We start from the raw sequence: 12,449 nt of genomic DNA on the forward strand, positions 1-12,449 counted from the left end.
TGCCGTGAAATCTGGGGAAACACATGTAAAACATAATTCCTCTCATTAAATTGCAAAAAAGGTCAACAAGACTATTGAATAAAGTAGGGTTTCATGATCATACTAATGAACTTTTCATAAAATCACATCTATTGAAATTTGTAGATATTGTAAAGTTAAATATGTTAAAAATTGTATTTCGAATTGTAAATAAGGACATTCCTTTAACCATTAAATCCTTTTACAAACTAAGAAAAAGCACATATAACCTCCGAGGTCTACTACAATTTGAATCTGTAAAAGCAAGAACAAATGTCAGGCAAAGATGTGTGTCTGTACAAGGAGTGAAACTCTGGAATAATTTGGAAGATGAAATTAAATTGATAAGAAATTCGATCTAAATTCAAGAAAAAAATTAAATATGACTTAATTGATGGTGATAAATTTGCTGATGTGAAGTCAATGGATAGTGGTGAATAATTCAATTTATGTGAATGTTGTTAAAAACCAAAAGAATGTTGATTTTGTTAACCAGGGTGGGCTAATATAAGCAATTTGCTTCAGCTCAGTCCTTTTTTGGTTAATATTAATACAATTGAAATACGTTTTGCTTTTTAAATGTGTAATATGAACAACCAAAATAAATTTCATTCATTCATTCAAAGACAGCTGATATTACTGGAAATAGTGCCTATCTGAGGCTGACTGGTAACTCTCCAGTTCACTCCTACCTCTTCTCCTGATAACCAGAACTCCATCATCCCATTTTTGTTTCTTTGTTCATGACCTTTTTTCCTGTGCTTCTGATCTCATCTATTTCCTATTTGTAGGGAATATATTTGTGCCATGTTCTGGAAGCCAATTTGCCCTCCATGATTTGGTCTGTCATAGATCAGAATATTTTTCCTGGCTGCTCTCTACCCAGTTAGTCAGTTAGAATGCTCAGAATGCTCTTGTGTGTTTCATGGTTGTTATGTTCACTGTAAGCTTTTTCTATCATATTGTAAAATCATTTTTACTGTACCTCCTGTAATAAACTGTAAAGGAAAAAAACCGATTTGCTTTTTACTGGAATGCTTTTGAATGTGAACATTAGATGTGGACATACAGTTCCCAACCAAGACATTTTGTGTACATTTTGCATTCAAATACCAATAAAACGGAAACATAAAAGTCTATGCAATTTTTATAATGTCACCAAAAACCAGTATTTTGAAACCTGGTGTACTTTGATTGACTGCGTGTACCTCATGAAGTGAAAACAAGCATTATTCTTTGACATAATAATTTCATTTTGAGTCGAATTTCCAGTGTTTTGGTAAAGTTAGTGTGCGCAGAGAAAGATGTGTTCTATTTTGAAAAGAAGAGTTAGTATATATTTAACAAAATGTGTTTTTGAGAAGAAAATTATCCATTTGGTCAATTGCGCTTCGTAGGTGTGAGTCTGTGTTAAGAGTTTAGAAAAAGTATTTGAAGTATGGGTAAGCGCTTGCTAGCGACTGAAAAAAGTGTAATCGCAGCTCTTCACCATAAGTCACTGATTCATGATTTACCAGCTTCCTTGTAGGTCAAAACCTATACAGTACTTCAGTTACTTTCCTTGTGCGTATTTATAGCCATCAAAAGCACAAAGTCATTATTCATAAATGATTATCAAATCAAATTCACTGTAGCAGTTATCTTTCTGAATATGAATATATTATTGAATATAATGTACAATTCATTAGAGCAGGCCTTGAAATTAACTTTTTTTCTTGGTAGCACTGGTGCTACCAAATTTAGAAGTTACTAGCACCAGCAAAGACTTTAGGAGCACCTAACCAAAAGCAAGGCGCACAGACAGTATATGTAACATGGCATGTATTTTATTCACAGAACCGTCAACACTTTGTAAACATGTTTGTAACATTAGTTGGGTCTCCTGGCTCTCAGTCCCTCTCTCATCCACCTTTTCACTGAAGGCCCAGCAACAAAGTTCTCCTCAGGAGGACCCAGGTGTAGAGACACCAGGGGTATTCAATTAAAAGTCACCGAGGTTTGGTTAGAAAAATTTCCTCTCAGTAAAAGGTCGGAACCCAAGTCCAGTTTGTGTCTTATAGCCGGCCACCCGGACCCGGGTTCGAGTCCCACTCTGTGTGGAGTTCGCATGCTCACCCCGTGTCTGCGTGGGTTCTCTCCGGGTTCTCCAGCTTCCTCCCACTTCCAAAAGCATGCGCTTCAGGTTGATTGGCCGTTCCAAATTGCCCGTAGGAATGAGTGTGTGTGTGCATGGTTGTATGTCTTTGTCTATGGCTCCGCGGTGCACTGGCATCGTGCCCGGATTGTGCCCCGCCTCACGCCCTATGCCGCCGAGATAGGCTCCGGCTCCCCGTGACCCGCTGCGGTAGATACAGCAGTGGTAATCTGAAAATGACTGACTGACTGATATGTTTAAGTGAGTGCACAGCTAGCTCTTTTACCTCACCATAAATAAAAGTAGATCCAGGCAAATACATTTTAAGCCTTTATGTTAGATTGAAGAACACACAAACCTCAGAATTAAAAATTAAAGTGCAAAAAGAGCTGAATAATCCTTTTTCTCGTAAATTAAAGACATTCCAGCCTAAAGAACTGAAGGCCTACACTTCAAGTAAAAAAACATTAACATGTTCAGAAAGCATGAATAAAAACGGGCTCTTTCAAAGGGAAAATGCAAACAGAACTTTCTTCATGAGAGAAAGGGGCATGTAGTCTGCCAGTAAGTACAAGTAAGTACTTGTACACAAGGTGTGCCTTTGCACACCTTGTAGTGGTCACCTTGTGGTGGTCTCTGTCATCTGTGGTAAAAGAGACCAGTGGACTTTGTCAGCATCTTTTATTGCTGCATGTATGTCCTCTCCTCTTGTGTGTGTTTCATAGTTGTTACACTCAGCAAAAAGCTCCATATCTTTGTGAAAGAACCTGACACACACACAAGCTACAACTCATCAATGGCCACAGATATGCATGGTGCTCTCTGAATACTGCATCAAGCTGTTAATATTTCTGATTTTCTGGTTGCTGTTGAAGCTGACGTTGGGAGTTTTTCCACACATCTCATCTTTCTGTTTCCCCACAAAAAAAATGTCAGCAACACCTTTTAAGCAGTTATTCACTGTCCCATCACTAAAAGATGTTTCATGTTGCCCCAAACTCCACCATGCCCTTAGTAAACATTCGTTTGCATTTTTCTCTGTCCTCAGCTCGGACTTCAGGGGATGATTCTGTGCACAAGATCTGTGCTTTGTTTCATAGTGACGCTTCATGTTACCATTTTTAATTCATGCTATGTGTTCAGATCATATGAGGTAAAATGGTTTTGAACTGCCTGACAGAGGAATAAACATAAATTTCGTCCACTCATTGTTAACCAGCAGTTTTCCTTGTTAACCTCCCTTCGTTTGGAGCTATGTGGTCTTTCTTCCTCTGTGCTCCGCTGTAGCGGTAAACTCACAGCGGTAGCGACAGCGAGCTGTCTCACTTCCTGGTACGCTGACAGAGCAGGTAAACAAACGATCTGACTGGCTGAACTGAGTATCGCTATTACCGTATTAACTTGAGGAGCAGCGCCTGCCGTCTGTAGCCGTGAACTGCAAGTAAAAATGCGCCTAGAAAATCTACTCTCATGAATTTATCATGGAGTGGTCACGGGTGTGGACAGAACCATCGGTCCGCCATTTGGTGACCCCTGCTCTATGGAGAGAGAGAGAGAAAGAGCGAGAGAGAAGAGGAAAAAAAAGGCGCACCAGATTTTTTCCCCTAGTCGCACTAGTGCTCCTAAATATATTTAATAGTCGCACTGATAAAAATTTGGGCGCATATGTGACCAAAATGGTCGCCATTTTGAGCCCTGCATTAGGGCAACATACAGTAGTAATTAGTATGCAAAATATTCAATAAGAACAAAAAAACAAACATGGGCAAACCCACACAATGAAAAGGACTGAAATGAAAAAGCCTGTTCCTTGGTAGCATTTCTTATAAAATGTAAATGTTCATACCTGTTTCTTTTTCACCCACTTGTTAAAAAGAGAATCGGTCACAGCTTTCTTGATGTGGGGTGGAAGTGTCTGTCACAAGAGCTTTTATATTAGCTTGTTTAATGATAAGTCACATTCCTGTACTTCAGCCTAATACCATAATAACAAAAAGAACTCCTATCACTTGTTCATCAAGGACAGGTAGACGTGCACAAGCGACATTATATAAAACATCCTTCCTTGACAGGTCAGTCACCATGATAATAGTAAGGCAGTGATCAGCAGTCATTGTGCAAAGAGAAATGCATTCCTAGACACCAACCTCAATGATTATCATGTTGTTTGGGGCCAAAGGTAACATAGAATACGCACACAGACACTTAGACACGTGTGATCTGTCAGATATTGGTCTGTCTGTTACAGAATAAATAGCTGGCATACTGACACCAACCTGTTTTCATGGTCTTCCACTGTACCCTGTGCCTTCTAGCCTGGGTTCTTTCTCCTAGAAATGCAAATGATTAACTCTGATCTTAATATTCCAGCAGTTTAAAGAAGGATTAGTTGAATATCAAAATAAGAATGTATAATATTAATGCTTAATAGGCATAGTGGAACAAGTGGGTCTGTCGCCTCAAAGCAAGAAAGTTCCAGGTTCAATTCCTTTCTGTGCTAAGTTTGTATGTTTTCCCCGAGTCTGTTTTGGTTCTCTTTAGGTTCCCTCCACATTCAAAAACATGCAGCTGAATTACTCACAGTGCATGGCTAAGTGATGAGCTGGCATCTCAGCCAGGGTGTACCCTGTCTTTTGCCTGTAACTAATTGGGATAGTCTCCAGCAGACCTTTACAAGGTAGATAAGCAGCTAAAGACAAGACGTTTGCAATTGAAAGTTAAAAGGATTAATGGATACTACTACTGTCACTACAGTTATCTTAGTTATGTCAGCTAAAGTTCACGAGCACCGAATCTTGTGGAAGTCAGTGATTAATTTTCACAAAATTTGATCAATCTGCTAAATTGTTCTTGAATTCAGTTCTGTTGATCCCATTTGAATGTTCTGGTCTTTATAATTGAAAGCGCTGTTCAGTATCAAACAAAGATCATAGAAGACTTCCCTCTATATTTATATAGACGAAACGAGTCCAACAGTCTGCCTTTAAGTCTGATATGAATACAAGGTCACTTGTGACTTAAACTAAAGCTGTCTCTGTGTCATGGTGCACTAAAAACCCTGATTGGAAATCATCAAACTAAATGTTACGTATAAAAGTCACATACAAATAATGAAATGATGAGAAACTGCTTGTTTGAACAAGAGAGAAGAATTATCAGACATAGAAGAGACAAACAGATAGTTAGATATATAACATGTGGTGTGATTGGCTAAAACTTCTGAGTCCAATGGAAGCTTTTCACACTTAATTTGAGCTTCTTTAGATTCCAAATAGAAAAAGTGCTAACAAAGAGTAAAAAAAACAAACATTTCAAATGGTTGGTCATAGAATAAATGGTATTTTTAGGTGGTTGTTAAAGTTTAATCAGAAGAAGAAATGTGGTCGTACAGCTGTCTACAAGCTCCTGCATGTTCTGTGATTGCTACCAAGTGAAGGGAGGAAATAGTAAGTCTCAATAAGCTTTATCTGTAAAACAACTCATAATAACTTTGTGCATGATGTCACTTTTTAATCCTACGTGTTTGAACACAACCTGATTTGTCTTAACTCTGGGTAGCACTCTTGTAGGATGCAGGGAAAAAGATTACTGCTGCTCTATTTCTGTCCTGCAAAGCTGTTTAACAGTCTTACCCCTCATGTGTCAGAGACTGTGACAATGGAGACTGTGCTTGCATGTTTGATAAGTGAGTGCAGAGTAACTTGTGTGAGTGAACATATTCATTACCATTCGGCTCCCATTCTCCTGCAGCTTTTCATTGCTTTCCTGATTTCTCTGACCAATTCTTGCATGGACTTACCTATCCTGCATTGCTGTTGTGGATAGAAATTGGAAGCCGAGGAAAACATTAAGGATCAACAGAGGTGCTCAAGAAATAACATAACTGTTAAGATGTTGGTCACCATGCTAACTGCCATGTATGTCATGGTCAGAGTTGTAGAATCGGTAAGGTGGTTGGATTGATACATGGAATATTATAAAGAGTAGAATAGAAAACTTATTTCTGGTCATTACATTTATAATGTATTAGTTGTGTTGGACTAGCATCCTCTACTTGACTTAAATCACACCTGTGATATGTTTGATGTTAGACGATTAGCATAATTTTTGTTTACTGCTGAAACTGTAATATTGTAATTTTCTCACCTGGCAGGCTGTGTTGAGTATGTATCAGGTTTTTTGCAGTAAACAGCATTAAAATGACATAAAAATCATGTAAAAACAGATCAGTGTCAGATTTCAACAGCATCTGGATGTAATTATTATGACGATTAATCAAAGCTTCAATGTGGGACATTTTTCTCATTTAGTCCTCTGTTGTTATGCTATATATATAATCCAATACAAATTATGTACAAGTTCCCCTGAAGATCAGTTGAAGATTACATTTTGAACAACCTGTATGAAAATGTAATTTTTGTTTACCCATATTTCATGAGTCATATATAAGGTATTTAAAGATGATAGTCTTGAATTAATGTATACGTCACACCTGTTGGCATCCATAAGTGGACTTCTCTGACTTTCAGATAGGGGTGCATTTTGGCCGTCAAGAGGATCCTATGCCTTACATGGTGTCCCAGCCTTTACCTTGGCAGGTTCACTCAGTGTCGCACTGTCGGAGGAGCAGCAAAGCAGATGAGGTTCGTTTCCTACACATTTTTTGTGTGACTGAACAATCTGAATAAATGACATTGTTTCTTCTGGATATTGAGTAGCTCCCAAGGTAAACATTTTTCAGAGATATGAGTTCACGAGGAAATGATTAGAGCAACCCTTTCTGAAATGTATCTTTAGCCCTACAGTGGTAAATGTCCGTGGAATATTTATTCATTCAATTGCCTTTTCATCCCTCTTATCTGGTCAAAGGCTCAGCAGTCCTTTCTTATGTGTCCCGCAGGAAAACAGAGGATTATGTTGCACTCAAACAGCTTCAGCAATTGGTGCAATAAAATAAAAATGCATACTATCATTAGGTTTTTTTTGTAAACATAAAAAATACAGAGCCTACACAATATGCCTCTTCCATTAGTGAAATAAAATAATAACAGATAAATATATTGTACAACTGCAACTATTGTTAAAATAATAAAATCTAAAAAGATCACACACACACACACACGCACGCACGCACGCACGCACACACACACACACACACACACACACACACTTCACTAGCTTGGGTATTTCTAATGATTTTATTTCAATTAATTTATTTTCTTTAAGGATTCATGTAATTTAATTGTCAACACTCACATGTGAATAAATATAATACACAGTTACAGTTAGTTACTCAGGGAATCGTAACAGCAAAAAAAGAGGAATAAAAATAGAACATTTAGAATTTAGAACAGAGGATAATATAATGTGCATAAAAATAAAGAAACACTCTCCCAAAAAATTAACAAAATAAAACAACATATAGACTAGAGAACAGTAGATGGACAAAACTGTTATTGGAGAGTAAATATAATTGAAGAATTCATGGAAATATGCGGGAGTGAAGTCAGAAAAGCAGACGAACTGACGTCAAGCAGACTGAACTGGTCCAATCATCAGGCTCGCACCTCCCAACTACTCCTCTGCCTGAGCTCTAATCCCAAGAAAGCAGATTTGTGTTTGAGGTCATCACCCCAGTATTAAACGAGAGTGACACACACACCCACACCCACACCCACACACACACACACACACACACACACACACACACACACACACACACACACACACACACACACACACACACACACACACACGTGCGTGCATATACACACAGGTGCAGTCTCACAGGTACATTCCACATTCATTCTAAGGTGACTGCACATTTTGTACAGTAGATTAGAAGAACCAGTGTGATAAAGGTGCCTTGTTTGCTCCTTTAGTGGCACGAGAACAATTTTTACAGTACATCAAGATAAGATTTTATCAATGACAACTATCATACCTGATTCATGGCATATGTTTTATGTATGTAACACAACTATGCCGTTTTGTTTTCAGGTTGATGGGCTCCGGAGGAACAGCATAGGCGTGTATAGAAAGAGTAAGTTTTATAAGTCCTTTATACCATCTGGCTGGCAAATCCAACTCTGAAGGTTCTGATAAAAAAATAGCCCGCTTGTCTTAAAGGATAATTTTTGCACCATGTGTTTGAACTTAATCATTGCTGCAGACTATGTCTCCATGGCCATTGCCTCTGCCAGTCTGGCTATACCCTGTGTCCTGTCGTGCTCAGACTCCAATGCCAGTAATGGGACATGCAACACGACTCCTGTTCCTCCACTGAGCCCCGTTGAAGTTGAGAAGGCCGCCGCCACCATCCAGTCACATTTCAGGAAGTTACAACAGAAGAAAAACAAGAACAGCAAGTAGAAAGACAAAAGGCGAGGCAAGTGGCAATGGGGAAATGGTGATGCATGTGGATTCAACAGAAAAGTCTGTGTTGGCATGCACAAATGCATTTGAACACATATACGCATGCAATTGTAATGTTACACTAGTGTTAAAATAAACAGTCGATCTGGGATTAGCAATACATAAACAGTAACATGCAGTAATAGGATATGTTTCATTTGAAAACCCTGTGAAAAGTATCTTTATGAAAAATATATGTGAATATATGTGTACAATATGATTAACTATGTGGGAGTGACTGACCAGTGTTCTGAGAATATAAATATAAAATAAAATAATCTGTCTTTGTGAATCGAGCTTCTAAACCGCGTGTTGTGTTTCATTGCACCAGGATTCCTTCTTGTGTTCAAATCAGGTTTTACATCATACTTTCGATGAACTACAATTGCACTTAATTTACACACAATACGATTTACGATTTTAGACTCTTATTTTATGGTTTATTCATGTTGTTAATCATCTCCCAATGTCTTTAAAATCATTTTGAAGTAAATTTGAAGTAAAGGAAGGCTTCCCTTGATTTCTACAAAATTGAAATGTTGGTTTACACACACCTATTCAAAATGTTTTGCAAGACATTTTGTTATATTTAAATACATTTTCCTATTCCTATGAAGGACTGGATTCAGGGTAAGGGACTAAGGTCATATGCTCTTAGAGCCCATAGCTGAAAAGAGTTGTTCAGGCATAAAACTTCAAAAGATATTTTCTTATTCAAACAACACTCACTGGTGCTCCTTTTTTTTCCTGTCCCAGGACAGGAATCCTATGATACACTTGTGTATCATAGGATTCCTGTATGCCTGGTTCAGCCTTTTGATCACACACTGTCTTGAGTGTGTGTGGCTTAACATGCAGATGAGTTTAGGTCAGCCACAACCCTTTCTGGAACTACAGTAGATATGGTATGGGTACCCAGCGTTTTGGTCCAGTGTGTGTGTGTGTGTGTGTGTGTGTGTGTGTGTGTGTGTGTGTGAGACCTGTAGTGTCTCCTTTCAGAATGAAGTATGAACTCTATGAATCATAGTGGAGTGGGTGTGACTTTTTTTTTCTAATTTCTTTGGTGCCCGCTGAGTCCAGATACAGGGAATTCTTTTCTGGAAAACCAATAAAAAGTGAGTTTTTCTTAACATGGCCCCTTCAAAGTGATTTTCTCCTTCATCACCAGTGATTTGGAGATGTCCTCATAGATGATCACAACATTCATTCATCTCGAAGACAGGATAATCGTAATTGTCTCATCTTCAGCTGCTTATCCAACATGTTGGTCACAAGTGCTGCTGGAGCCTATCCCACACGGGTACAAGCAAGAGGCAGGGTACACCCAAAGGGCCACACACAGGGACACACACAAAGACAAACAACATTCACACGAACAATTTCAAATTGATCATTTGACCTATGCTGAATGGTTTTGGAGGTGGCAGGAAACTGGAGAACCTGAAGAGAACCCAGAACCTTCTTGCGGTGAGGCAGCAGCACTACCTACTGTCCTGCTCACAGTATTGAAAATTGTATTCAAAAAAATTGATTTACATCTCCTAAACAATTTTCTGTACTGACACTTAATGTCTCAAATGTCTTTGCTACCATTTTAAGATTAATTATTTTGAGGCAGGAAATAGGTCTATTATCAGAAACAAGTGAAATCCTGAAATAATTATTCTGCATAGTGAAAATGTTTCTTTATCTGAAATAATATACAGTGAGGAAAGAAAGAATAATCTCCATTACAGTTCATAAAAAGATAGCTTTATTGCACAAGGTGTTGAGTACTCTTTTTTGGATTTTGTTTGTTTTCATAGAAAAGAAATGTAGAGTTAAACACAAGCAATTGCAAATTGAAGCAACATTTCCCCATAAAAGATTAAGGAACATCCTCTGCATCTTTAAAATGTTTTAATTAACCTCCTTTTAAATCCATTTCACCATTTTCCTTTTTCTTTTGCAACCAACAACATTTTCAGAACATGCAATGCTGCTGTCCTCCTTCCAAAAATTGTTAAACAAATCAAACAAATAGAAAAAAGACAAACTTAATCAAGCAACTGGTGACAAAATAAAAAAAAGGGGACAAAACCAAAATAAGAAATTAAAAATAAATTAAACAATGCAACAAGATATTCTGAAAAAGAAGGATTTAATGTTGTTAAAAATGCATGGTCCACTCTAAAATATTTCAACTGGTCAATAAATGAAGATAAAAAAGTTGTCTGTATAGTTTTCTAGTTTATCATTAAGTCCTCTTCTGTTTCATTACAACAACTTCAGTTCAAAGTTTAAATTGTGCCCTGGATTCTTGTGAAGATGTCGAAAATAGTACTCATTTATACAAAACACTCCTATGTACACAAGTTTTCTATTGTGGAGTAGAAATTCTATTGTATAGGTGGGCTGGGGATAGAGTGAGAGGAGAAGATCTGATTGGTTGAGCAGATGTGGAAAAGACTTGGGAAAAACAAATCCACAGATTGAGTCAGTTTGAAAAGTATGTTGTTGTATTAAAAAAAAAAATCCACCCAAAATTGTCCATGGCTCATTTAAAAATGTCAGTGTTTGTGCATACTTATTTTTACCCCCTTGAGTTCAAGGGCTTATCCTCTGATGATAAACCTCCATTATTAATTTAAGTTTGGGAAAATGTTGTGCTTTAAATTAATTAATATTAAGGCCTGGATCACTCCCTAAAACCCTCAGAAAAACACTGCAGCACTGTATACTTTATAAATGTTAGGTTGTGGAACTTTAGAGAACAAAAGCACAAGAATTAATTCTAATAATATAATGGGAACTTGTGTTGGAAAATATATTTGTTTGCTTTAATGCCATTTAGAAACAAAGCGATAATGAAACTGTTACAGAGGAGCAAAATCCCTCTATTACAACCATGTACTTTCACTGATTAAACATGTTTCTCTTATTTCTTTGTTCTGTACAAAAACTAGACAAAACTCAAATGAGAACCTTCTGAAAAGGCAGCTCAGTTTTCCCATTAAGTGTACTTAAAGCAGCAGTCCCATAATAATTTGACCTAGAATGTAAAGTCCATTGGTTTCATCATTAGGTTGATATTCAAAAAGGAATAAAAAAACATTTCACTAATGGTCGATTTCTTTTAGATCTAACTTGGTAATTTTTGAAGACAAGCTAAATTTGACCCATAAATGAATTACAAGAAATTCAGCCACAAACTGATGTTAGTCCAAGTATGTACAACTATTAATTTAATTCTACTAGAGTCCTACACATTGAAGCATCCTTTGCTCATCATTGTTGATATTATTTATATAGCTAGAAACAAAGAAAAATCTTGTAATTTTCCCTATCAAGCAATGGGAATGAACTCTTTAAAAAAATCTGGAGTCAGATGATGTAATCCTGTCAAGTCACGAATGAATAAACAAGCAAACCAACCTCTGCCAATCATGACCTCATAGGCAGAAGCTATAAAGTGTAAAAATGATTGACATAAAACCTCTGTAATATGACAAGCTGTCAGTTTTACTCAATGATTTTAGTATGTAGCATAAAGTTATTAGTGGGTACAAGTAACTCTTGGCAAGAAAGCAAATAAGCATATTTTCAAAGAATACTATTGAATTTAAATATTGTTGTTACTCTCAAAAACACTACAGAAATGTAAGAGGGTGGACATTTCCTTAAAGATGTACAAAACATACACTGTTAACAAACTGACAATCGATGTGTGTTTACAGTTGAGGCAACTTCATTGATGAATTAGGGAGCAGGTTATTTCATCACTCCATCCAAGATCCATACAGCTGGCCTCTTGCTTTTCACATATTTGGATAATTTGAAACACAAAGGCAGAAATGAAATAAATAATGTCCAGTAATAATGATAATGTATTCCTCTCCTGTCT

General features: G+C 37.1%; 1 protein-coding gene across 2 annotated transcripts; it reads left to right on the plus strand.

Moving 5' to 3' along the window:
• The first annotated feature begins 5,807 nt into the window (after positions 1-5,807).
• LOC137597108 (uncharacterized) lies at positions 5,808-8,858 on the plus strand. Of its 2 annotated transcripts, none has more exons than XM_068318054.1 (4): positions 5,808-6,097; positions 6,682-6,795; positions 8,153-8,195; positions 8,388-8,858. In XM_068318054.1, exons 1-4 carry the CDS (start codon positions 6,044-6,046, stop codon positions 8,522-8,524), a joined length of 348 nt encoding a protein of 115 aa, XP_068174155.1. In that variant the 5' UTR covers positions 5,808-6,043; the 3' UTR covers positions 8,525-8,858. The 2 variants fall into 2 exon arrangements, with proteins under 2 accessions (XP_068174155.1, XP_068174154.1); XM_068318053.1 differs by having other exon boundaries at positions 8,325-8,857.
• Positions 8,859-12,449: the final 3,591 nt, after the last annotated feature.

Source organism: Antennarius striatus, chromosome 6, assembly GCF_040054535.1.
Source record: "Antennarius striatus isolate MH-2024 chromosome 6, ASM4005453v1, whole genome shotgun sequence".
Taxonomy (NCBI): Eukaryota; Metazoa; Chordata; class Actinopteri; order Lophiiformes; family Antennariidae; genus Antennarius; species Antennarius striatus.

What these genes read in the sequence shown, in the direction of transcription:
- LOC137597108 (XM_068318053.1), top strand. Translation starts at nt 6,044, where the DNA reads ATGTTGGTCACCATGCTAACTGCCATGTATGTCATGGTCAGAGTTGTA. An exon ending in TGGTCAGAGTTGTAGAATCG is followed by an intron (nt 6,098 to 6,681) that starts GTAAGGTGGTTG and finishes TCTGACTTTCAG; the next exon opens with ATAGGGGTGCATTTTGGCCG. An exon ending in CATAGGCGTGTATAGAAAGA is followed by an intron (nt 8,196 to 8,324) that starts GTAAGTTTTATA and finishes TCATTGCTGCAG; the next exon opens with ACTATGTCTCCATGGCCATT.